Genomic DNA, 27,762 nt, shown 5'->3' with positions numbered 1-27,762 from the left:
CTGGAAAAAACATTAAACTAAAAGAAAAAAAGTTTCTGTACTATTATATCGTTGATTTATTTTAAGTTTAGTGTCTCTTTACAGCATCTAGGTTTGTGTGACGTGGATATATAGCTTAGCGTGGTATCCGAACTACATGAACTTCCACGTGGAATCGAACTTGGGTTTTTCACGCAGAAGGCACACATGCTAGCCATATTGCCACGAGAGACAGCTCTGTTTCCATGTGCAAGCGCGATAGAAAGTAAATTTCGATTGGGAAATGGTAAAATGATTCGCCATTTCAGCATCCTGACCACTTTCTGACAGTCATTGTTATTTTTTTGTTTTTATTTATTTATTTATTTATTACGTGTTGCTCATATATGTGTGTATTTTTTTTTTCCTTTCGGAAATATTTCCTATAATTCGTATATGAATTTTACCTGTAAAAAGATATTAATATTATTCGTTATATTATTTTACCTGTAATATTATTCGTTACTCAGAGTTTGAAAGAAGCTGTGATGATTTCAGACCAACTTGTCGAAAGAAAGAAAATCTTTAGATTTCAAAGGGAGAAATTTTAACTTCAGGAACGGAGACAGTCTCCCTACGTGCTACGCTTCAAACCATCACAGGAATCAGATATTAATATTCAGTAATATCACGGTTATCGTATATTCAGAGAGATGTTACCCTCATAGTTTGAAATGGGGAATAGGAAGATATTTGGTAAGTACAGAGGTTGATTCATTTATATTAAGTCAAAGTCAGTGTAAAATTGTTCTGCGCATACGCAACTCATCGCCGTGAGATTGCCAGGAAGCAAGCAACCTTATCTATCTCGTTAGTCACGCAAGAGAACAGTGTGGTCGAGCATAATCTGATGCCGCCAAAACTGAACAGATTCTGGAAGAAGGCATTGCGCATCGTAGAAATATGTCAGGAGGGTAATTTTCTTGTAGGTGGTGCCACTGTGAATCGTATTATAGGGAGATATTCTGTACAGAGTCCTGGGCCCACCACACAGATGAGAGCAGCTAGAAACCGGTTTCCCGTAAAAAGACGCCACCGCTATTGTGTGGGGTTTGACATATAGCAACCTCCGAAAATCCCCGCACACGCGTGCGATGGCCAGCAAATAATACAGGTCCAAGGGCGTCATTTGGGTCCCAAAGGGGACAATTGCCTTCCCTGAGTTTGATATTTGTATAGATTTTAATCCATAAAATAATAATATACCAATGAAAAACCTGAAAATCTACAGACATCTAGGGTTTTACTCTCTTTCCCCTCCCAAGCGAACTCTGAAATGACGCTGCCGCTCACATCTCAGGCCACAACCAACCGCGCCATTCACAGGAAATTAGGCCTTACGGTCATTCGCAAGAGAAGTGTGCACGCACTGTCATGTAGGTGATAGAAAAAGGAACTACACGAGAGGCTGAATGAACGTCACCTTGCAGGTGGTCGGTGGATGTTTGTTACTATCCTTAATGAGGCATTGATTTGCATCAGATTGTGGTAAAGTTCATGTCATTACATACAGACTTGTTGACGTCAAGGGCCGAAGCACATTCTTCCACCAGTGCGCAGAGACTTTCCCAAAAGAGTCATGATTGTGGCCGGTTTCTTGTACAGCAGGGGCAAACTTCATCTCCGAAAGATTGAACAAAACGTCACGTACTACCAAACTCATGTCTGAAATGTACAATCCGCGGCAAAAAACCTGCAACATGAGCATATAAGTTTATTGTGAAATGACGAAGTCTTTTGCTCCAAAATAAGTGTGCACGCTAGGAAGCCGAGGTTTATCCTGGCGTGATTCGTTTCACTTAAAAGTTATGTTGATTGCCTGTGCTGTTAGGCGAAGTTTCACAATAAACTTACATCCTCATGTTGCAGTTTTTTGCCGCGGATTGTACAACATAAAATCCCAGCATTGTATGGACAAGACGTGAACCAGTATGAACTATGCCAAAACAAAGCATCCAGCCACACGAGGAAAACGTACCTGGAATTCTATCGCCTAATGAAACAAGAAACTGGAATTTCGGTGGTTCCCTTCTCTAACCTCAATGTCAAGAGTCCAGGTGCCAACCCAATGACTATTATGCTTTCGAACTCCTCAAGCGGTGCCTGTCCCATAATCGAGTCCGCACCGTTTCGGGCCTGTGGAAGGTCTCTAAAGAGGAATGGGATTCAGTATCCTTGGTCCAATTACAACAGTCTCTTGCAGTGCAAACTCCGATCCGGGCAATAGTCAGTAGAGATGACTTGCAGATCGAACACAATCGGTGGTGGAAACAGACAATTTCCTAGGTAAGTGGCACATTCTAATTCGGCTGAATATAAGTGAATCACCCTCTGTAAATAACAGTAATGAAGGAACTAGTAATTATAATTCTCTATCTGTATAATTTATCGTTAGAGTGCATACGTGGTTGTCATTTTCTGGTAGGCAGTATTAGTATGTACCATTACATAAACATGGAGAAATAAGATATATATAAATACGTCACAGCGGATAACATTGTTCTATGATTATCAAATTATCGCAAATGATAGTTAAACGAATAATGCGAATGACCAATTTTGAGAGGTGCAACTAATTGTCTTATAATATTAAAAACAAAGATTAGCAATATGTAATTATGTGATTACAAGAAACAGCATATGATATCAAGTTGTTTTTTTTTATTATTATTTTTTAAGGACAAACAAAACTCTTTAATGTCCTACACGCTTCTTCCTTATGTAGGAAGAAATACTACCTATGAATAGGTGTTCATACGAATAAATTTGTTCTCAACATTAACATAGAAAATTGATTTTTTTAAAAATCAGATGTCAAAGAAAGTACGGCGTTGGAACACCATTAGCTTGTAGAACAGATCTCATTCGTTGTGGAATAGAGGCATGAGAGTCATGAATAATTTCTGGAGGAATATTGTACCATTCCTCGTGCAGTCCAGCGCTATGTTCATCAGAGCTGGAGGAGGACATGTGCTCCAGAATTGACCACAGGTGTTCAATAGTGTTGAGGTCTGGGAATTTGGTGGGCAAGGGGAAATGTTACAGTACAGGGTGTCCGAGAAGTCCTTCCCTGATTAAAGAAATTGATAACTCAGGCTAGAAATAAGATAGAAATATGAAACTGGTGTTGAATTGTTTACAAACAATAAAAGTTTTTGTCTGTGTTAGGTTTGTTCTGTTTTACCAAGTCTCTTTTTTTTTGGTTTTAGGTTTGTAGTACGTAAGTAAGAAGCCCAAGAAGCCATGCCAACCAACCAGGAGAAGGCACAATGTGTCCTGTGGTACCATGAGACACGATCACCAACCACGGTGCAGAGACAGTTCCAGACAACATTTGGGAGGACTCCACCTGATGTCAAGAGCATTAAAGCCTGGTATGAGAAGTTCAAGAACACAGGGTCGGTTGCTGACCTTCCGAGGTCTGGTCGACCAAGAACCTCAGCAGACACGGTGGAGGCTGTGCGGCAGTCTTTTCTGAGAAGTCCTAAGAAATCGGTGCACAGGGCCTCACGTGAATTACAGATGCCAAAAAGCTCTATCCATGACATTTTACACAAACGTTTATTGTTTCGTGCTTACAAAGTGCAACTCGTTCAGGCCTTCTTGCCCGACGACGGTACACGTCGATATGACTTTGCGGTCGAAATGCTATGACGTATTGAGGACGATAATGTTTATCTCAGACGAATTGCCTTTTCCGATTCCGATTCCGATTAGACTTCTTTTTATGGGGTTATGTCAAGGATGAGGTCTACCGAACACGTGTACCAGATCTTGAAACCCTGCAGCAACGAATAACCACAGTCGTTGCATCGATCCCTCCAGTGATGTTGGCTGATGTGTGGATGGAAATTGAATATCGCCTAGATGTGCTACGTGCTACCAAGGGTGCTCATGTGGAAGTGTACTGATGTGACCAAAACTTTTATAGTTTGTAAACAATTCAACACCAGTTTCATATTTCTATCTTATTTCTAGCCTGAGTTATCAATTTCTGTAATCAGGGAAGGACTTCTCGGACACCCTGTATATCCTAGTGTTTATGAAACCATGCCTGAACTACTCCATTGACGCATTGTCATCACCATGGAAAATTGTCATTGGCCGGAAACATTGCACCATAGGATGCACTTGGTTACCTAAACGGTCATCATAATAACTGATAGTAATGCCTTTTGTGAGCGTAATCTCAAAACCAACGAAATCTGGGAAATTTCAGCCCACAGCATCAACTGACGCCATGTTTCACGATAGGAAAGAGATAAATTCGGGTATATGCAACTTTCATTGGACTATGTTTTTTTTATTTATTTATTTTTTTTCAATATGCTTTTCCAAGTGCTGATTAAGTTTCACAATAGCTTTTGGCTTATTTACTCTACGGGCGTTAGTAATAATTCTCTTCGCTGTCAATAAGGCTTCTGTGCCCTCCACTTAGTCCAGCAGATAAACGTAATTTTTTTCCTGAGGTGGAATTTTTTTCTTTTTGTCTATAGTTTATTTTATCATTTCACCTTAAAGTTAGGATCATAAGGTAACAGAAAATGCCGACTGATATTATGTCACTGTTGGGCATGTTAAAAAGGCAGGGTATCAAACTTGCAAAAAAAATTCACTCTGAGTCAAATTAACAATGTTAAAAATTGTAAAGAATACTTCGTAAATATAAAAGCCATAGTACTAATCTTCCTTTTACATAGATAGTCATAGGATACCATAGAGAAAGGTGTGTATACTACATATCAGTCTATAACTTATGTATGAGAACAGTGTATCCAACTTACAAGCAAAAAAAATCATGTCTCTTAGTCCCGTTAAGAACACGTTATGTAATAGTTTCTAGCCCTTATTTGAATAAAGGTATGGTATTAAATATTAGAGAAGTATGATGATGTCATATGATTTTATCGTATCTTAAAACAGCAGGGTATCTAACTCACAAGAGAAAAAATAACACCAATGCCATTAGAAATATTACATTATAATAACTATGGGTTCTTTCCAATGGCCATTTCAAACACACTGATGTTAAACCAGAGAAAAAAGTGAATGATATCGTATCATTCACTGTAATAACAGGGTATGAAACTTACAAGTGGAAAAAAAAATCAAACTGCCAATTAAAAAAGCTTGGTGCAATTTGTTTTCTCTTTGACTTTTAAGTCAGATGTTAAATATTAGAAACTTACAGGCAAATTGTTGTCAATGCACAGTATTTGTTAAAAAAAAAAAAAAAATTGTAAATCAAACACAACAAGATAATGAATAATATAAATGCAGAAAGCTAAATTAATTGTTCAATTTTTATTTTAAAGATACACGTAAATATATTTAAAATATCTTTCAGTACTTAATATTTGCTAAAACACACAGTATCAAACTGGCAATAAAAAGGAAATACCCTCATGTGATGCCATTAATAACACGTTATATGCATAAAGCAATTGATATTGTATAGTATAAATTAAAAGCAAGTTACATATATATTTACAATTCGGTAATTTCGGCTCTTTAAAACAAATGTTTATGCATATTTCACAAATGATATGAACTGTTGTTCAGAAACCAGTATAAAAAAAGAAATAATTTTGGTGATAATTAATCATGAGATGTCTTTGGATTCAGTGAATGAATTTCCATTAATGAAAATTCATTCTAAATCTAGATCACTGCAACTACAGAATAAAGTACAAGGTATTCTTTTAACAAAACAGTAACATGCCGAGGATCAGCATATGTTTCTTTTTGAACAAACGCATTTTACCAATTTCTAAATTGATTCAGGGGCATACGGAACTCCAGGAGGGATTGTGATGAGTACCAGTGATTTTTTTGTCTTATCTTCACAGATAAGTTCAATAAGTTCTTTTTTGTCACTCATTACAATTTTCTGTGCTGGAATTGGTGTATTTTGTTTCAGTTAATACACTCTGGTTGCCGAAATAGATCTACCTCTTCTTGCTGCAGATTTTGGACTGTAATCATAGTATATGTCCAAAATTAGGTACATGTCACCTATTTGCAGCTCGGCTTTTATGCGTTTCTCTATTATTTCTCTATCTCTCTATTCTTTTTCTCTATTATTTAACACCGTACCTTTATTTGAATAGGGAATAGAAACTATTACATGCGTGTTCTTAACGCATTTGGCACGACAGGATTTTTTGCTTGTAAGTTGGATACACTGTTCTCATATATAAGTTATAGATTGATATGATAGTATACACCTTTCTCTATGGTTCCTTATGACTATCTATGATATAAGGGGAGGAATAAAGCTATAGCTTTTATATTTACAAAGTATTCTTTACAATTTTTAACATTGTAAATTTGATACACAGTGTTTTTTGCAAGTTTGATGTCCTGCTTTTTTAACAAATGCCCTACAGTAACATGATGTCACCCGGCATTTTCTGTTATCACTCCGTCGACACAAAAGTGTAAAAAAGAATTATATAGACGAGAAATATCGGTTCTGACCTAACTCTGCCGGACTAACTATTACTCTTCGCTGATGGCCTTTCTTTATAAGTTTTGTAGACCAGTGGTTCCCAACCGGTGTGTCGGACACTCATAAGATGTGTCGTGGAATTTTAAAATTTAAAAATCATGAAGCATTTAATAAGTAGTTGGTACATAGTCATTATCATTACGTTACAGAAATTTATAGGCTTACTCTATTATAATTCATTTAATTAACAAAAAAAATAAGAAAAGTGTGTCGCGATATCGTTGACATTCGATAAAGTGTTATCAATCAAAAAAGGTTGGGAAACCACTAGTATAGACCATCATCACCTTGGATACTGTTCCAAGCGACCCACCTAACTCCTTGGCCGTTTAGATACCCTCCAACTAATCGCACCCCCAAGTTAGCCGTTTAAACGAAGGCCTTCACCGTCTGCACACAGTTTGATTTTTAATTATTGTATATTTGCAAATACTGTATCATCTGTACCCGCACCGAAGTATTCGCTAGTCTTTGGAAGGTTGCACACACAGTTTATTTATTTATATTTTCCTTGCTCTTATGGTTTAAATGGCTCGTTACAAGTAAGTGATCGATACAATTGCAAACTCCTCTTGGTTCTTTGTTCTTTTTCTTTCTTTATCCTTTTATTTATACTGTAAAAGCTTAAATCTTACAATTAAATAAAAATGTTCGTGAAAACGAAATAGATAGGCGTTACTCTGAAGGAAATTTTTTGAAAGTAAATCAAAGTTTGGATTTGTGTCATTTAAGAATTCGATTTTTCTGTGAAGAGACAGAACAAAAGCCCCGTGGTCATGATACATTTCGTTCTTGACACACACAGAGAAAGAAAAAAAAAGAAAGAAAATATGAGAGATTGAGTGGCAAATGATTTTCTTTGTGTGTTATGTAAGTGTATTAAAAAAAAAAAAGTTATTTGTTTAAAATAGTAATTTTTCTGCATTAAAATATTTATTCCGAGTTCTAAAAATTCAGAAGTTCCGCAATTCAGTAGAATATGTTTAATAGTCACCACACTATGCAAAGTTCGTACTGTACTAACTAAGGTGCTTTCTGTTAGAAGCATTGTAGGCCCCTATTCGCTCCTAAAACTAAATTGAGGGACAATGTAGTTTCTCTTAACAGATTTTTAAATCCTTAGGGTGCATAGAAGACTTTTTTTTTTTTTGTATTTTTGAGGCATTCATAAGACAACTAAATGCTAATTCCAATATTTTATCCATCTCCCGTCATATCCTAGAAATTATACGACACACCAAAGGGAATGAAAGTAAGCTTATTTCCACGTCCGTCAAGCTGGCCCGCACAAATTTTATTTTCAAACTAAAACAGTACCAAAAATTTGTACCCAATATGTACCAATTTGTACCACTAAAATTAGAATTTGTACCCCCACCAATTTCGAAAAAATTGAATTTTTGATGGCGGGCCAGCTTGACGTCAAGCTGGCCCGCACAATTTATTTTCCTTTCCAATTCGAGCAAAAACGGTACCAAAAATTTGTACCCAATATGTACCAATTTATACCACTAAAATTAGAATTTGTACCCCCCAACAATTTCGAAAAAAAATGAATTTCTGATGGCGGGTCAGCTTGATGTCAAGCTGGCCCACACAATTTATTTTTCTTTCCAATTCGAACAAAAACGGTATCAAAAATTTGTACCCAATATGTACCAATTTGTACCACTAAAATTAGAATTTGTACCCCCACCATTTTCGAAAAAATTGAATTTTTGATTGTAATATGTGTTGTAGAAATTAGTCATCTGTGCCCACATCTGCACCTGAGAAACTTGTACAGAGCTTTACTTGGTTTCTGAATCTGTTTCGGATTAGAATATTGTCTATTTGGTACTGTTCACTACCTCCTGGTTTGCCCAAGATAAGGTATAGTTTAAAACATTACATAAATTCAAATTTTTCGAAATGGGTAAAGGTACAAATTCTACTTTTCGTGGTAAAAATTGGTACATGTTGGATACAAGTTTTTGGTACAGTTTTCATTTGAATTGGAAAGAAAAATGTGTTGAGCAGGGCAGATTGACGTCAAGCTGGCCCGCCATCAAAAATTCATATTTTCGAAATCGGTAGGGGTACAAATTCTAATTTTGGTGGTACAAATTAGTACATATTGGGTACAAATTTTTGATACCGTTTTTGTTTGAATTGGAAAGAAAAAATAAATTGTGCGGGCCAGCTTGACGTCAAGCTGGCCCGCCATAAAAAATTCAATTTTTTCGAAATTGGTGGGGGTACAAATTCTAATTTTAGTGGTACAAATTGGTACATATTGGGTACAAATTTTTGGTACTGTTTTAGTTTGAATATGAAATTTGTGCGGGCCAGCTTGACGGACGTTTATTTCCCTTCCCTATGATTTGAAATCCATACTAGGCACAAGGTTTACAGATGACAAAGAACTGCTGTCAGCTCTGGGAAACTTCTGAGATTAAAGATGAAAAGGTACGTAAACTGAAGTAAATAAGTGGTTAGAACCAGATAGTGGGTATAACTAGTTCACGTGTTGATAGACCACGCCACCTCTATACGAGATTACCATTTTCATCGTTCACTGAACCTTTAGATTCACAATCTTCTATATATATAAAAGAGAACGCACAAAATCCTTTGTCCGCTCATCACGCTAATACGGCTGAACCGATTTCTTTCATTTTTGGGGGGTTGTTAGGATTTGGACCCTAGATGGTTTTTATCATATCACTTTAATTTTCAATTACCAGTGTCTTGAGATAATTGACCAATCAGGTGTCAATACGTACAAAAAATCCTTTGTCCGCTCATCACGCTAATACGGCTGAACCGATTTCTTTCATTTTTGGGGGGTTGTTAGGATGTGGACCCTAGATGTTTTTTATCATATCACTTTAATTTTCAATTACCAGTGTCTTGAGATAATTGACCATTCAGGTGTCCATACGTACAAATCCTTTGTTATTAGTTCATCATAGGTATAAAAATAAACGTATTTATATGCAACCCGCATGACCCTGTGACTCGGCGGGTTAACATAACTGACAGGCGCTATAAATCACTTGAAAGCGAAAAAGTAAAAATTATCTAAGTAACAAAGTTTATTGCGTTCCGGGATGACCGCAGCGAAGCGGGGCGGGTTGGGGTGACCGCAGCGAAGCGGGGCGGGTTAACATAAATGACAGGCGATATAATGTTAACATTAGTGCAATCTTCTATGGTTTTTATCATATCACTTGAAAGCGAAAAAGTAAAAATTATCTAAGTAACAAAGTTTATTGCGTTCCGGGGTGACCGCAGCGAAGCGGGGTGAACGCTGCTAGTAAAACATAAAAATGAAAGCTTTAAAGAAATACGTCAAACTGATGTCCCATCCAATGGTGACGTTTGTTGTTAAACAAATTAGGCCTAAAATATCCAATGCCAGGAATCCATCCCATTTTAAAAGAAAATAGTATGAGCATCGACAGAGCACGTTCCCTGTGACCTTGCGTTGTTTGAATGTGATAATCTGTTTACATTGAGCATCTACGTTTGAAAATAATAATAATGGGAAAACAGAGATAATAAAACTGTTTGATAATTAGAGAGTCCTTTCGTATTCGTTAATGAGAATCGTCTTAAGACAATTAAAAACGTAAAAAAATATAAAATTAAACCAGATAGTATCTAAAAAAAATGCTATTACATGAACTGATGGTTGTTTTCAAGACTTGGCGTATAATGTACAGGGCGGTGCAAAGTTCCATTTACAACGCTTGGGAAAATAATTTACACATAAAAACAAACAAACAGAGTTTATGTGATATTTTGTCAAATTCGGAGTTCTTTTCGCGTTACAAGCTGTCGTAAATGGCGGCAAAACAACCTATGATACCTCATTGCGAACAAAGGAAAGGTGCAACAGGAAGCAGTTGCAAACAGTTTAGAGAAAGTAATGCCTGAATGACACAATAGTGTCTGAAGCAGGGCAGTAGGGACGCGGCGCAAGGAATTTCTCAAAGGGAGGTACTGATATGGACAGACTGACATGCGGAAAATGGATGCAGAAGACGAGAAACGGTGAACCGCTTGCTGTTGTACCTTCCCTTTGTCCGCATTGGGGTGTCACATGTCGTTTTGTCGCCATTTGAGATAGCTTGTAGCTCGGAAATGACGTCAACTTTAATAAAATGTCACATAAACTTTGTTCGTTTTCATGTGTAGATTCTCCTCCCAAGTGTTGTAAACGGAATTTTGCACCACCCTGTATAAATTTGTCAGTTATGACGTCATGAGCTGCGCACTCAAATTTCTGGTTTATAGTAAAAGATTCAGAAATAGATCAGAAAAAGATAGTTGACTTAATAGCATTTTATAGCTACTACCTCGCTCACTTTGTACTTTTTTTTTTTCGTAGTCTAAGTTGTTCTGTGAAATTCAAAGAAAGGTAGGAGTGAGCTTACGAAGACACTTATTATTAGTTTTTATTGTGGCTGTAGAATTACCATTTAATATGTGTTGTTCTGTCTTCGATTCCCGGTAGAGGCAAAGAATGGATTGTGGTGATTCAATATATATATATATATATATATATATATATATATATATATATATATATATATATATATATATATAATATGGCTAAGAATACTAAAATGAAAATTGGTTATGTACGCCGGATTGTCTTAGTGATTTTTTTTTCTTTATAATACCACCAGTATCGCCAAATTTATCGATAAGTCGCTATATCTAGCGTTTTTACCATGTTCGTGAGCGGCAAGATTGTCAGCTATATTAGAAACTAGCAGCGTTCACCCCGCTTCGCTGCGGTCACCCCGGAACGCAATAAACTTTGTTACTTAAATAATTTTTACTTTTTCGCTTTCAAGTGATATGATAAAAACCATAGAAGATTGCAGTAAATGTTAACATTATATCGCCTGTCATTTATGTTAACCCGCCCCGCTTCGCTGCGGTCACCCCGGAAGTTTTCGCTTTCAAGTGATATGATAAAAACCATAGAAGATTGCAGTAAATGTTAACATTATATCGCCTGTCATTTATGTTAACCCGCCCCGCTTCGCTGCGGTCACCCCGGAACGCAATAAACTTTGTTACTTAGAGAATTTTTACTTTTTCGCTTTCAAATTGCAGTAAATGTTAAAATTATAGCGCCTGTCATTTATGTTAACCCGCCGAGTCACATGGTCATGCGGGTTGCATATAAATACGTTTATTTTTACCTATGATGAACTAATAACAAAGGATTTGTACGTATGGACACTTGAATGGTCAATTATCTCAAGACACTGGTAATTAAAAATTAAAGTGATATGATAAAAACCATTTAGGGTCCAAATCATAATAACCCCCCAAAAATGAAAGAAATTGGTTCAGCCGTATTAGCGTGATGAGTTCACAAAGGATTTGTGCGTTCTCTTTTATATATATAGATTATATTGGATTTGGGAGTTATGCAACTTGTATTGCATTCCGCCATCTACACATCTCGTATATGTACTATTTGCGAAACAACAGCAAGGCCATTCAGAGCAAGCGTGCGAAATACTGTTAGAGAATAATGCGAACCTCCGTCTGCGGCGGTCCTGGGTAACGATGGAGCATTACACTACTGAGGAAATTAAGTTGGATCATGTTAATTTCTTTACGAAAAGTTACTGTGGATTCATTTTTTCACAGTGTTTAATAAGAGACAGTGGTAGAGTGTTCACTTCTGGTGTGGGGGGTCCTTGGTTCTATCCCAGCTTGCACCAAGTGGGCTTTGCCGTAAACAAATACCGTGTGCGTAAGTTTTCTCGGGGATCTCCTATTTCCTCTCACTTCGTTTCTTCATTTCATTCATTCTCATCATTACCATCTGTAGCCAACACAGCATAACCATGGAACGTAAAATAAATATTACATTTTATTTTTAAAAATTAAAAAAAAATGAAAAATTATTTCAGCATTTGGTCTTGATAACGACTAGGGCTCGAAAGTTGAAGATCTAAAAATTGCCTAAAAAGGTCCTACAAAAGGCCTAAAAATATCTTTAAAAAAAAGACCTAAAAAGCGGAAAAAGGGACGTAACGATAAGATCCAATTTAATTAGAATTAAATATTTAATGAATATAGTGCTCAAGAAATACAAGCTTCAGAGAAATAGTCTTCTACAAACAGAAGTACAATCTAAAATAAGAAAACTTCCCCACCCTCACCCCTCTTGCTGGAGGACATTGTTACGCCTCCTTATCTGACTTGTGATTGTTGCATATCTGGTCTTATCAATCCAGTTGTTGAAGAATGTCTTATTTTTGAATTTTCTTTAGTAAAGAAAAGATGTTTAAGAGGTGGTGGTGATTCGAGTTAATGGGCATAAATTTACTGTCGAAAGAGGAAGTGCAAAAAATGACGTTAAGACCTATGAAAAGGTTGAAAAAAAGACTAATAAACAGAAAAGCGCCGAAAAAGGAAAAAAGGATAAATAAAATCCACAATTTCTGGCCTACAATGACCCAAAATGAACATATATTATGTTAAGCCTCGTCTTCGAGCACTCGTATAAAAGAGGACTTTTCCTCAACTTCCGGGCCCTAATAATGACTCTCTAACAACATTCCTTACTACATGCTACACCGGCCAAGTCGAAATTTGGTCTTTTGATTTTCCGTTAATCGATTGTATCATAAAAATGGATAGAGGAGTATTGACTGTGTTACGAAATGAAAGAAAGGCAAAACAAGTACACTGAAACCTCCCTTAACGGACACCTCTATAATACGAACAGATTTTTTTGTCCCGCCAAAAATATATGTTCTCTTACGGAACAAAACCCTCCCTTTTACGGACACACTCAGATACGGACGTGGACAGTCTTTTTTAACCCCCAAACGTTTCAATAACCTCTTCATAACGGACAGGAATTATTCTCGGTTCTGCGATATATGGCAGTAGACAGAAAAATCTTTTCCCCACAAGTGTATCTATCATCAAACAGAACAACTTCAAGCTGAACTTGAAATGCTTCTTTTTTTCTGCCCGCAATAAACTGCTTTCTGGTGGAAATCCTAGAAAATCTTCAATAAGCACTACCACTCATGCAGAGTCAGTCGTATGGTCAAGAATTCTATGTGGATCTTCCCTTCCGTAACAAATTTAGTGCTCTTTCCTCCGGGCCTTGCATGTTTTCCGACAATAGATAACAAAAGAAACATTGTTTATTTTGCAATAACATTTTTCAACGAGCAATGGTTTCTCTCTTACTTTTTTGAAAAAAGCAAAATTTTTCTTTTGTACAAATTGGTGTGTCAAACAGTTGAACAATTAAAGAAATTTGCCATTAATCGCGGTGAAACAGAAGTTCTCCAATTGATCCAACAGTTGCAAGCAAATTTCGAACAGAAACTAGTGTCCGTAGGATGTACACGGCAGACAACTACTGCAAAACTTTTTCCCAAAAAATTTGGCGAGTTTCTTCTCCACATTTTCAGTATTTAATAATAATATTGCATACTTATTAAAGCTATTTTTACTTTTCGTAAAGGCGGTATGTGAATTAATGGATTTTTTACAAGGTACGCCCTGAAGAAAATTACCATACACTCATTATCATTTGCAGCATACGAACATATTAACACATTCCCCAACAATAATATTATTTAACAGAAATGAATTTCTCCTTCATCCCTCCCGGTAATTCAAATACGTACTAAATAGAGTATTTTCATATTGAATTTTACGTATTTACGCTCATACATAATGTATTTACTTTATATTACTGCATACAATGACCGTTGAGAAAATTAAATTTTCGTAACCTCTCTGCAACGGACACCTCTTAGTAACGGACAAAAATTCCCGTCCCATTGGTGTCAGTTATTGAGAGGTTTCACTGTATAACTAACCACACAATTTGACTCAGAATTGACGAACTCATTACTGGAAATAAAAATTGAAAAAAAAACGGACATCTGAATCAATAATTGTTTTAAAAATTATTAATTAAAATGTTTAATTATGTATCCATGGGTTATTGTTTTTTTTTTAAAATAATAATAATGGTTTGTATCCGTTTGATATACAGATGGTGATCAGAAAAATGGAAACACGTGAACGAAATTGCAACTTACCAGATTAATATGGTGTCGGGCCACCTTTCGCCTTCAGAACAGCCTTGATGCGACGTGGGATGGAGGCATCGAGGTCGTGAATGGTAGCAAGTAGAATTTTACACCATTCCTCGTGCAGGGCATCGGCCAGTTCTGTGAGAGAGGGTGGAGGTGGAAATCGTCGCCGGAGTCGTGTTTCCAAGACGGACCACAGATGTTCAATTATGTTGATATCTCGGGATTGTGCCAGGGGAGGTGTTGAACTTCATCCCGATGTTCCTCAAACCACGTTGCAACAACGCCAGCTGTGTGAATGGGTGCATTATCATCCTGGAAGATGGCGTCATTGTCCGGAAACAACATCCGGACCATAGGATGCAAGTGGTCTACTAAAATTGCGACATAATCGTTGGCAGTGATTCGTCCGCTAAGTGTGACCATAGGACCCAATGAAAACCATGATATGGCGGCCCACAGTATCACCGAGCCGCCGCCATGTTTAACAGTTGGGCGGAGACACTGCAGATCATAAGCTTCTCTGGGCGTTCTCCACACATAAACACGGCCCGTGGTTGGGAATAGGGTGAAGGATGACTCATACGACCATATCACACGTTTCCAGTCCTTAACGGTCCAAGTTGCATGGTCGCGGCACCATTTGCGGCGTATGAAAGCGTTATGGTCCCTGATGAGCGGTTTGGCCCGGGCAACACGACCCCGTAAGTTCATGTCATGTAATTCGTGGCGGACTGTGATTGTCGAAACAGGGTGGGGGAGGTGCTGATTGAGTTCCTCCGTCACTTGCTCCGCAGTGGCACGACGGTTCTGCGTGACAATGCGCTTTAATACCCGGCGTGACCTGTCACTCATGATTTTCTTCCGCCCACTGTTCCGCTTCCCCGACGTGGTTTTCCCGTGTGTTGTGTAGGCCGTCATCACCTTCGACACTGTCCCACGCGACACACCTAACACAGTAGCCACTGCCGTCACACTCACTCCACATAACGGCGCATTAACAATTTGCCATCTTGGAAAATCTGAGAGGTCTCCCATTTTACACTACCTCCGTCTGCTGCATCCACTGGACACTGCTGTTCCACTGCGCCTGACGTAGTATGGAGAGCGACCTAACACACCACCACCAGCGGTCCGGCGCTGCGGGCGCCACGACACCACTGCCAACCCATACATATGACGTGTTGCCAACTACAGGTGTTTCCATTTTTTTGATCACCATCTGTATATCTGAAGAATTTATATTGCATCAAAATACGTCTTCTATTAGCTACATTCCAAAACATTCTACAACTTACACAAACTATCAAAGTGTTAGTTTTCACCCGGTAATGCAATACAGTCAATGTAGGGTCCAAACCACATATTTTCCCACTGGAAATCAAACTACCCGCGTCGATCCGTATAGTTATTGAAAGATAAATACTACCGAATCTATATATATAAAAGAGAACGTACAATTTTTTGTCCGCTCATCACGCTAATACGGCTGAACCAATTTCTTTCATTTTTGGGGGGTTATTAGGATTTGGACCCTAGATGGTTTTTATCATATCACTTTAATTTTTAATTACCAGTGTCTTGAGATAATTGACCATTCAGGTGTCCACAAATCCTTTGTTATTAGTTCATCATAGGTAAAAATAAACGTATTTATATGCAACCCGCATGACCGTGTCACTCGGCGGGTTAACATAAATGACAGGCGATATACAGCGGAAAATAGCTTGAATCTTCTGTTTAAAATTTTTTAATTGATTTGCTTATTTTTACAGACACTTTTACAATATGCCAGCACCGGGATGACCGCAGCGAAGCGGGGCGGGTTAATGACAGGCGATATAATGTTAAGATTTACTGCAATCTTCTATGGTTTTTATCATATCACTTGAAAGCGAAAAAGTAAAAATTATCTAAGTAACAAAGTTTATTGCGTTCCGGGGTGACCGCAGCGAAGCGGGGTGAACGCTGCTAGTTTATTTATATACCGGACACTATTTGGCATTATATATACTGGTTTGAGAATGTCAGAATGGGTATTTGCCGCCAGGATGGCGCAAGTGCAACTGGGTGATATGTGGTCAGGTCATCGGCTCTCAGGCGCCATTATTTCTCGTTTTCTGGGCCGGAGTTCTTCGTAAATAATTCTTCCTAAACCACTGTTTTAATTTCTTTAAAAAGAGAGAAGAAAAACTAGGCCTATGATGTGATACAGATTATGTTAAGTCGGTTGATTCCAAGTTAATACAGTAGTTCTTGAGTGATTTGATCACTTGTAAGATACGCTTTCTAGAGGATCAAATAAACATTGTCACGTGCAAGTTATACTAATTCGTACAAACGACATGACTTTGCAGAACTAAATAATTTTATTTTTCTGAATTGGAAATGGGCGAACATTATTGCGATAGATCGTATCATTTATATGATTATTATTTCAAGATAGATAATGCAATGTTCCACCATATTACATTAAGTCATACATATGAAATGAAAAAACAAAAATCGGAAAATTTCAGTTCATAAGCGTGTGGTTTCACCTTTACGGGAGAATTCTCTTGTCATGTTTATTGTTACGTGAACGTGGAACGTTTTGCATCATACGGGTGGCAATCCTTGTTGGCAGTGAGTCAGAAGCTAAACGTGTGACGTACTTCCTACCCCCCCAGCTGCGCAGTAAAAGCAGTCCGCCAAAGCGAGACTTGTTAGTGATGTTGTGACCGGGAAGGAAGTGAGATGGACTGAACAGCTTGTTAAGTGGTGTTTACTAAGCCGTCTTAGGCCGCTGCTAGCCTTATAGTTTTGAGTATCCTGCCAGTGTGCTATACAATATCTAGTCAAGTGTTTTTGTTGTGATCATTTCGGCATTCGTGGATCAAACATGGTTGAGAAGATCTTTGAAGAAGTGCAGGAGGCCGAGACGGTGCCATCGTGTGAGTATTAGGATGTAAACATTGTGTTGCTCAAGTTCCCTTTGTCTGAGCGTTATTATTGTGATTTAACACAATCAGCATTTAAAAAGTGAGAATTAAATGTTAACTGGACATCATTTTTAATGCTCCATTATACGTCTTTCAAAACAGAATGTGTATAACAAAGTCGTTCTTGAAACAAAAGAGCCTACGGTGAGAAATAACAACTTTATCCTTGAAAGTGTTATTCACCGTAAAATAGACGCAATAAGCTTCAGTTCTAGAAATAACGAAACTACAGAATACGAAGTGAAACTGTTTGTTTCATTTTCTAGTTTTCGTGAAGATATTATGTGCTATTATTACCTCTTCTAATTTTTATTTTATTTATTTTTATTTATTTTCTTTATCCCTGGAAATTCTCCGTTTACTTCTTATGTCGAGTGACTCGTCATGAGAAAGGTGAAACATGACAATGTTGGAATTTGTAATATAAAGTGAAACTTAATTTAATTGTTCTTATTTGTATATTAAAACTTTTTTGCATTTTATATATAACGTTCACAGTAAATTACTAAAGCTTGTAAAGCAAATTAGAATAATAAATGTGTACATCATATACGCTGAACATCCAATACAATTGTGGTGGATAAAATGGAACAAGTATTAACCAAAATAATGTTAGTTCTTTGGAACGTCGAGTTGACAATTAAGTAAGAATTCATGCGTTTATTTTCATGTTCTCCATCCCATTATGTGTGTCTTCATCTACATTTCGGGGGAATAAATTCTAGCTTAATACTGGGATCTATTTCAAATAGTTTTTTTTTTTCTTAAATAAATACATGTATTCTCGTTTTTTATTTAAAATAACGTAATGAATGCTTTTGGCTTTACTAAAAGGAAAATTACTAGTTTAACAGGCGAAACCCACGAATAGAGAGATCAAATTGTTAGTAGTATCAATCCCCATACTTGGAACATACTATGTAGAATATTTATGTAGAATTATATTAAAGTATTCGATTTCATACGCACAGACAAGCCTGTAATGAGAAATAAATCAATCTTTCGGATAGTGCTAGCGAAAAATTAGAACAAGTTATGGATGGTCGTGAGGCAACTGATAACGCGGCGCATGTTTTGAACAGCGAAATAGGGACAGAAAAATCTGTTTTATGTACGCCACGTACGCTTTTGTTCGGGTGAGTGGCACAAATAAAAAATGCGATACCCGTTACCTAACAGACGTTTAGTCATGTTAGTAGAATTTAAAGAGTTAAATTGTTTTTGTCAGTTTCTACGTTTCGGATGGGCTTCTTTTATTCGGGATTAGCTATGGTGCACAGTTTCATACTCAGTAGTTAATAATAATAATCTGGTTGCATAAAGAGTAGGTCCATCCACATGCTTGAGAGTAAAGCGGTATTCATGTTTTGTTCACCTTGTGAAAGAAAGGTATCAGTGTGTATTTTAATGATTCTGTACAGACTGTAAGGCAGATTTAGTATAAATCGTATGTAGCAGTAGAAAATATCCCCAGAGTTTAGGATTTTCTCTCTCTCTCTCTCTCTCTCTCTCTTTTCTAATTAATATATGTAATAGAGCATTCATTGATAGTGTTCTATTTAGTGTCTTCAACAACCTGCCCTGCTCGTGAGTTTCTCAGGGTTCTCCCAATTATTCACTTTTATTAGTTATTCGTCTCGTTTTGCTTAAAGTGCATAAACGTGAGACGTTAAATTCAGGATTTCGTGTTGTTTCTAATTTCGTAATAATATAAATATTTAATAATACGTAATAATAATAATATCTACAGCTTTTTCACATAGAAAGGAGGACATAAGCCACTACATTTTCTACACAGATCTTGAATAGGTCTAATCACCTACGAAGCATTTTTCTCCCGCTTTGCGACTCTAGAGTATCAATTTTGGGGGCGTGAAAACATATATGCACGTGTCTCACGGTTTCTAATAATACTTTGTGTTTTGGGCTTACATAACAGCAGCAGAGGTAAATAGCCGTGCAATGGAGACCTGGTATCGACGAATACTTACAGCTAGTAAATAGTTTATTGTTTAAACGTCTTAACATAGTTGACATGTTACCTTGAATAAGGCTTTTTAAATCTACCTAGAAGCTAGATGTGTCTTTGACAAGTATATTTAACCGAAAAATTAACCTAAAGAGCGAGAATAGGAGCATAGTGGTTCTTTGATTTGAAGATTCCTTAGTTCGATCTCATACAATTTGAGTTCATGGTGTACAATATCGTTGATCATACGTTGTCTCAGGTTATCGCATTTCCTCGTTCTACCATCTCTCATAATTTTTCACTCCCATTAATCAACTGTCCCCTTTAGTCTACCCTACAGTTTCATTGAGGTGCGAGAAAATGTTGTTCTAGTATATGTTTCATGCAAATTGGTGTGTTTGAGGAGACATTAATAATGACGGTACTGTATTGCATGTTGCAGGTGAGGTTCTGGGTGTGCTGAGAGATAAGACCAATGAGGTCCAGCAACGTAAAGAGGAGGCCAGGAGGAAACGTAAGAAGAAGAAGAGAGCCGGCTCTAGCCTGGTAGCCTCCTGTTTCCAAGGTTTGTTAATTCTCCCTAAATCATGATTAAATCAATAATAGCAGTATGCCTTCATAATGAATAACATTTTTCACTAGGTATATATTGCACAGGCGATTTCTCACCAAGATATGTTAAAAATAGGAACAACTTCTTAATGACTGTAGAGTAGTAAAAAAATGACAGTATACTAATCAAGATTGAGTATGATCAGTTGGGTAGAAAATACTTAATGAGAAGTTATAACTTTGTATACACCGTTCAACTTTGACTACTTAGATTGATCGCAGTCGCAGTTTCAATTGTTCTGGGGAGCTCGTCCGTGGCTAAGCGGTTAGCGTACGCACCTTTGGCGCGGGAGACCCGGGTTCGATTCCAGGCGGGAGCTCATGTGGTTCGGATTCCACGTTAATCAGTAGATCCACGTCTCATATAGCCTCGGTGCTGAACGGGACGATAAACTCAAAATCAACTCAACTCAACTCAATTGTTCTGGGAGAAGAATGTGTCGGGTAGCAAAGCTGAGAAGTGATCAATTGGTTGGTGGTTCGAGGTTAACGTCCCTTTTCAGAATTGAGGCTATATGAGTCATGGATCTATCCGAACCACGTTAATGTTTTCAAATTTCAGGGTTCTCCCACTGGGAATCAAACCCGGTCACCGGTGATACTCTGAATAATGGTCGTATTTCAGCACTAATATATATCATAAGCAGTGTGTTACAGAAGGATGTGAAATGAAAAACACAAACTTAATGTGATGCATGGTATGTAATCAGTATTTCCAAGTTTAGAGCATGATTAATGAAAGTTATGATTTCATTTTTAACTTTAATATAACCACTCCTAATAATATGAGATGATCTCTTCCACTACTATAAGGTCTCACGGCATAGAGTAGTATTATATTTTATCTGCCATATCTCATTACTATGTGAACATATTCAGTTTTTATTACCAGCCTTGATTAACACACATGTGAAAGATGAGAAAACCTTATTTCTACTTGTATATTATTTCCAGGAGTCATAATTATTTTTGTAAATTTTCCTATCGTCAGTATTGTTGGTCCAACGCTGATAAAAGTACGTTTTGTGCAGGTTGAAATTGCAGAGCGTCTGAGTTACGTTTACATATTCAGAATATTTTGAACCTTTGCCTATGTTTCAAAATTTTATAGTGGTTTATAGATGAATAATTCGATTTGTGAGCGTGTAATAAAGATTCAGAAAAAAGAAATCCCATTGAGTTTTCTGATTCATGTAAAGCTTTGCGTTTAATGACTATCAGACGATTAGAGATTTTTTAAATTGATCTGTGTAAGTGTTACCTAGTAAACAATGTAATTTCTGCAAGTGTAAGTAGTTGGTGGATGTTTGTTTATAGTATTATAATGAACACAGATTGTTGGGATTAAGCAAATATAGAGCAGAAAAGAAGTTCCTAAGTGGGTTTATTTTATTATTATCAAAATGTTCAGCGTCTAGCAATCTGTGTTCGTTCTCAATTGCTATGTTATTACAGGTACTCTGTGCAGATGTTCTGTGGAGTGTATATATATTAGTCCTACAAGTAGAATAATTTCTTTTGTAGAATTGTACAAACTGACCGGCGAAGTGCTTGGAGAAGGAGCATATGCCTCTGTTCAAACTTGTGTGAATATTTGGACTGACATGGAATATGCTGTGAAGATGATCGAGAAAATTCCAGGCCATAGTAGAAGTAGAGTATTTAAAGAAGTGGAGACATTCCATCATTGCCAAGGCCATCCAAACATCATACACCTGATAGAATTCTTCGAAGATGAAGAGAGGTAAGCAAAACAAAATATTAGTTAATTATGGAACGTCAGAAATAGTATAAACGCTCGTGAGTTTGAAAGCTTTCGGCTTACTATACTGTAACTTGTCCAATGCTAGCAAAAATAAATAAAAGTATGTCTAGTCGACAAAGAAAGGAATTGTTTAGCAAGATCATTTTATCGAGTAATAAAAGTTTCTCGTCTTCTGAACTTTGTTTTAGAGTTTCCAAGAATCTTTTTAATGATTTTCTGTGCTGATCTTCACCTTGTTCTTTTTAATGCGTCGAAATTTTTCAGCACTCACAAAAGTATTCTGTATCTGATGTGAAAATGTGGGACAATGGGTTCTTAAGAAAGAAACATTTTAGAGTAAGTAAATTAGATACTCCTAAAGGAGACGTCAGAGGAAGCAAAAGTTATCTTGACAAATTACGAGTTGTTTCGTTCTAAGTACTTCCCACAGTAAGGAACAAACTTTTATAATCTTTAACACTTAAAGAGGTAGGTGAAAGTTAAATATCATCTCTGGCAATCTACTTTTGAATCTACATTATCACGCGTATTCTTCCTCTGAGAGTTAAGTATATTTGCTTGTAGAAACAATGCTGTAATATTCTTGGCTGCATAAGGGGTTGTTGATTGATTGATTGGTTGGTTTGGAGTTTAGTGGCCCGATCTATACCGAGGCTATATGAAATGTAGACTCAACTTAATGTGGGATATCACAAGTGCTTCTGCCGGGAATCGAACCTGGGTCTCCCGTGCCTTCACTGACCATATATTCACGAGGGAGTTATGCATAAGGGACTCTTTGACAGATATGCATAATGCAAGTGATGTGTTAAGTATCTGGACTTAGTGAGGCAAATACAATCTAGGTACAATAACCGAGACATGCTATGTATACAGCATGTACTTCTGGAGGAGAAAAAAAAAACATGAAAATTATAACAAACAATGAAGGCTTCAGTTCCGTGCTTGATCCAGAAAAAAAAAACACGAGCATTGTCAGTAACTATGTAATTGTGTTGATCTCGACAAGACTTCATATCATTCCATTTTCAGATACCAAAACTGAAAGATAGTCACGAACAGGACAAAACCTTCGTATTTGACTATATATATATATATATAGTGTAGTAGTTTGAGTATGAATCACATTTTATATATATTTAACTTTTTTGCAGGTTTTACCTGGTGTTTGAGAAGGTGAATGGAGGTCCACTTCTTAATAGGATCCAAGAGCATATCCACTTCACAGAAAAAGAAGCGAGTCAGATTGTAAGGGACCTGGCTAGTGCTCTACAGTTTTTACATAAGAAAGGTATATATATTTCAGTCTTCATAGGTAATTGTATTAATTTCTGGGGGGCACGGTGGCTCAGTGGTAGAGCGTTCACCTCTGGTGCTTGGGGTCCCGGGTTCGATCCCAGCCTCCGCCAAGTGAACTTTGTGGTGGACAGACACTGTGCTCGTGGGTTTTCTCGGGGTTCTCCCGTTTCCTCCCACTTTCTTCATTCCACCATTTCACTCATCTCTCATCATCACCGTCTCCTTTAGTCTAACCGGCATAACCGTGGGACGTAAAACTCAAAGATTTCATTTCATGTATTAATTTCTATTATTAGTTTATGATTCGTCTTACAGGTCTCGCGTTTTATATCTTGAATTTGTGTTAGAGCTTAGAGGCACGTGACGTTTGTCACAAACGTTGGAACGAATAAATCAGGTTAACTTGCAGAGATTAATTTCCTCCTCACAACAAATCAATTACATCCAAATTGGTCTTTCGTTCAAGTTACTGGCGAAAGCTATGTGAGGTGGGAGTTCAAATGTTCAGTGACTACAGTTGAAAGAGAAGTAAATGTTCCACATTAATGGTTTTAAGACAATGAAAAGAGAACATTGTTTTGTTATATGGTGGATTCTTTTACTTCAGAAGGTTCATAATTATAAAGGTTAATGTAGTTCTCAGATGTAAAACTAAATCAAGTCTTAAATGTTAACAGTATTGCACAAGAGTTATACTTAAAAATAATGATATAAATTTAAGAACAGGTTGTATAAATAAATCTACATTTTTATCACACTTTATTGGTGTGGGAGACCCGGGTTCGATTCCCGACGGGAGCTCATGTGGTTCGGATTCCACGTTAATCAGTAAGTCCACGTCTCATAATAGCCTCGCTGCTGAACGGGACGGTAAACTCAAAATCAACTGATTATCACACTTTAAGATATTTGACATGTGTCGGCGTCTTTTCCGCTCTTACTGAAGGTTCGGCACATAAGCACCGATAAACGATATCTAAATTTTAGCCCAGTGAGGTTCGTAATTAGGCTAAAATTGGAGGTAAACATTGTTTAAGTATCTTGCTTTCCTTAATCTATTAACATATTTTAAATTACATCTTTTCTTTAAATTGGAATACATAAATACGTTTTAATAATGGTAAGAATTGAAGTTCCTGGAAGCTAAAATTTAATGAAAATTTAAATTCATATCTTCCCGCTGTTGACAGGAAGCCGCCCGATTAATATTGATAAGTGCGGTACTTAACACATAAGACTTTGACAAAGGCTACATTCTCAACCTCTGGTCGAAATATGCAGTGTGAGATAAGTTTCTCAGTGAATTAATTTTGTTGCATTCTTTCAAATACGGGTGCGATTCCTGTATTAGTTCTGAATGATAACTCGATACAGAATTGTCAATTATGTGGATTAACTGCCAACATCATAGAAAAAATTAATTTTAAAGACATTTTATGTGCTATAGTTTCTTTAGTTTTGCACGTAGGCTTGTTGCTTTTTGGCCACTAGCGAAAAAAAGACGCTCTTTAGTTTCGGTATCTGTGGATTAACTGAAAGTGGAAATTTTTGAATCTAATATAACAACTTTTGAGACTGGCAGTTTGAAATAACCTTTTCCTTTCAAATTTCTTCAATTACCCCTTGGTTTAAAAGAAGAGAATAATTTTCCAAATGATTAAAATATGTTCTGATCTTCATCTGTTTGAACGAGTATGTCACGTTTTCCCGTTTTATTATTATTATTATTATTATTAATGTAAGTCTGAAATAATATTAACTAAACATTCCATAGGAATTACGAAGATCACGCTCTCTGATACAGAATCACAAAATGGAAGGTTATTTCAATTCTGTAATACGCTTCCAACGTTTTTAACACTTGATATATGCATAATGATAACGATTAAATTATTAATTATCTTTATTAAGTTATTATCGATATAATTTTATGTAGTCCCTGTAGATTTTTAACTTCACATTTTCCCTTTGTTTTTATAATTTTATGTATTAGTTTTGTATAATTTCTTTTCAATTGTATTTCCCTTTGTATTCTAGGAATTGCTCATCGTGACTTGAAGCCCGAGAACATCCTGTGTGTATATCCCGATAAATTGAGTCCTGTGAAGATTTGTGATTTTGATCTAGGGTCTGGAATTAAGTTCAACTCCACGCTAACTTCTCCCATCACCACACCGCAATTGCTCACACCGGTAAGGATTCCATAGGCTTACACTTCTTTGCGACCATAGGCTTACACTTCTTTGCGGATCCGTGACTATTAGATGATTATTTTTTATTAAATAAGAAAGGGAATTTGTTTTAGTTTCTTCGTTAGTAATATGTTTCATGTCGTATGCATGAAATGATCAGGAGATTCACGCAATTAGTTGGTAAAGTTTATGTCAAACTTTAGCAACTCCTTACTCTTCCGTTTCTGTTGCTGATTGACTTCCCTCCCTCCTCCAAAGTTATTATTGTTAAGAGTAGGTAATAAAAGGGTTTGATGCAGGGTGACCAGATGTTCCGTTTTTTCAGAAAACCGTCCAGAGAAAAATGCAACCGGGAGTGACGCTCTTTTAAATAAATAGTGCTAGAAACAGCTTCCCGTTTTTGTATCGTGGTTAAATAGTTAATTTTTACGTGTTCTTCATCCCCATAGTAGTCTTCATTTGGAAGATTTAGACGTTTTGTTAAATAATTCGAACGCACTCCGAGATAAGCTCAATATTCGTTAACCTTAGGATTATCATATTATACTGGTTGAATATCAAATTGCACTAGCTTGTCGATTGTCCTGGTTTTATGTATATTTATTTTTCTAAATCTGTTCATCCTACTTTAATGGGAATGAACGAGAATTTATTACGTAAGTAGTAATCTGTATACAACAACAACATTAAGATTCTGATTATTAGACGGCGTCAAGTAGAAAAATCGGGATTGGCAGACATGTCAATTGAGGACATGTCTTTTTCAGAAACCACTTTACTGCTTAACTAGTGTTCAGGTTGCTAGGAGAGGGAAATCAGTGAAGCCATAGAATACTAGAGGAAGGCAAGAATCTTAAGAGACACAGGCTTACAGCTCAAGCAAAGATGGGTTTCATTCATTGGTATAGCTACAAAAGCAATCAAGATTGCGTAGAAACTCTTATATCCATATTTCTAAATTATCTAGTTATTAATCTTTTGTAAATTGTAGAATGTAATGTGGAATGAATCTCTTAAATGTTTATGAGGGTTAGAACTGTATATTAGTTTTTAGCGACTCCGGGGTATTTATTTTTTGTATGTATTATACATATTAAATAGTGCTGTTCTGAAGTAGAGCCAAAAAAGTTGGCATTTATATCATTTGAAATAACATAAGCAGCAATAAGCATGCTCATAGCATATTTGGAATTCGTTTTCAGTGACTCCAGGGTATTTATTTTTTGTGTGTATTACTGTTACAAGTGTATTATACATATTTAATAGTGCTGTTCTGAAGTATCCAAAAAAAGTTGCATTTATATCATTTAAAATAACATAAGCAATAAGCATGCTCATAGCATATTTGGAATTTGAAAGTTTTAATTATGATAATAAAGCGCACCGCTCGATTTTTTTTTTTTTTTTTTTTTTTTTTTTTTCCACTAAAGGTTTGCATATTTCTTGAAAACCGTGTCTATAAAGCATAACTATGGACGTGTAAAGAAGCATTTGACATAGTGTTTTAAAAATCAATTGTAAATGAGTTACCATCGTGGCTTGAAAGTAATTTGAATATAGCCACTAATTTAAACGAACGTGACGCATTGCGAAGATGACAAATGACACACGAAAACAAAGACAAACGGAATTAGATTAAAATGTTCAAGAGAGCATAAAGACTGTACTACCAATTAGAGTTTTAGAAGATCAAGTATATGTTTGGTCCAGTAAATAGCTAATGTAATCTTGTATATAGTCGGTAATATATATGAGCTTTCAATGGAAGTAAAATATAATAGTTAAAAAACACAGATTACTAACCCAACACATTGTTTACTTACAGGTGGGAAGTGCTGAGTTCATGGCTCCAGAAGTAGTAGAAGCTTTCATTGGGGAGGCATCATCCTATGACAAACGTTGTGATCTTTGGTCCCTTGGTGTTATAATGTATATTTTGTTGTGCGGCTACCCTCCATTCTACGGAAGATGTGGATCAGACTGCGGCTGGGAACGCGGTGAAAATTGTCATGCTTGTCAGGTAAGTAAATAAATCATATGCGGATCATCATGTGTAATTGATCGAAGGAGTTAGGGATCATTGAAAGATTGCTGGTTACTAGTATATTTTTGATACGTAAAATTCGTCATTAAAAAATATAAAGAAAATCGATTTGTATTGTAGCGACTTATCAATTTGTGATCACTCCTTGGTGCAATTCCATTTAAGATCTCGAAAATTTCTGTATGGGTCCATTGCGAACATTTATTGCAAATCATTTTGTGAATGGGAAGATTGAATCCGTTTAAAGTACGTATGAGCTTTTATATTCGCTGTATTAGTTTTACTAGATA

The 27,762-nt window shown here is 36.6% G+C and overlaps 1 protein-coding gene across 5 annotated transcripts in view; it reads left to right on the top strand.

Moving 5' to 3' along the window:
* Positions 1-27,762, top strand: part of LOC145673333 (MAP kinase-interacting serine/threonine-protein kinase 1-like) — a 244,304-nt gene that overhangs the window by 210,578 nt on the left and 5,964 nt on the right. For 4 of the 5 annotated variants that reach the window (XM_081742935.1, XM_081742936.1, XM_081742937.1 and 1 more), the window contains 5 exons: positions 20,003-20,125; positions 21,697-21,916; positions 23,092-23,228; positions 25,274-25,428; positions 27,254-27,448. In XM_081742935.1, coding sequence (XP_081599061.1) covers positions 20,003-20,125; positions 21,697-21,916; positions 23,092-23,228; positions 25,274-25,428; positions 27,254-27,448 — 830 coding nt within the window. Of the gene's footprint in view, positions 1-17,302; positions 17,544-20,002; positions 20,126-21,696; positions 21,917-23,091; positions 23,229-25,273; positions 25,429-27,253; positions 27,449-27,762 lie in introns of those variants that run through there. The other variant, XM_081742939.1, reaches the window with a different exon arrangement.

Source organism: Thermobia domestica, chromosome 16 (genome assembly GCF_964235325.1).
Source record: "Thermobia domestica chromosome 16, izTheDome1.hap1.1, whole genome shotgun sequence".
NCBI classification, from domain to species: domain Eukaryota; kingdom Metazoa; phylum Arthropoda; class Insecta; order Zygentoma; family Lepismatidae; genus Thermobia; species Thermobia domestica.
Note: the sequence above shows the minus strand (reverse complement) of the source record. Positions and strands in the feature narration are given on the sequence as shown.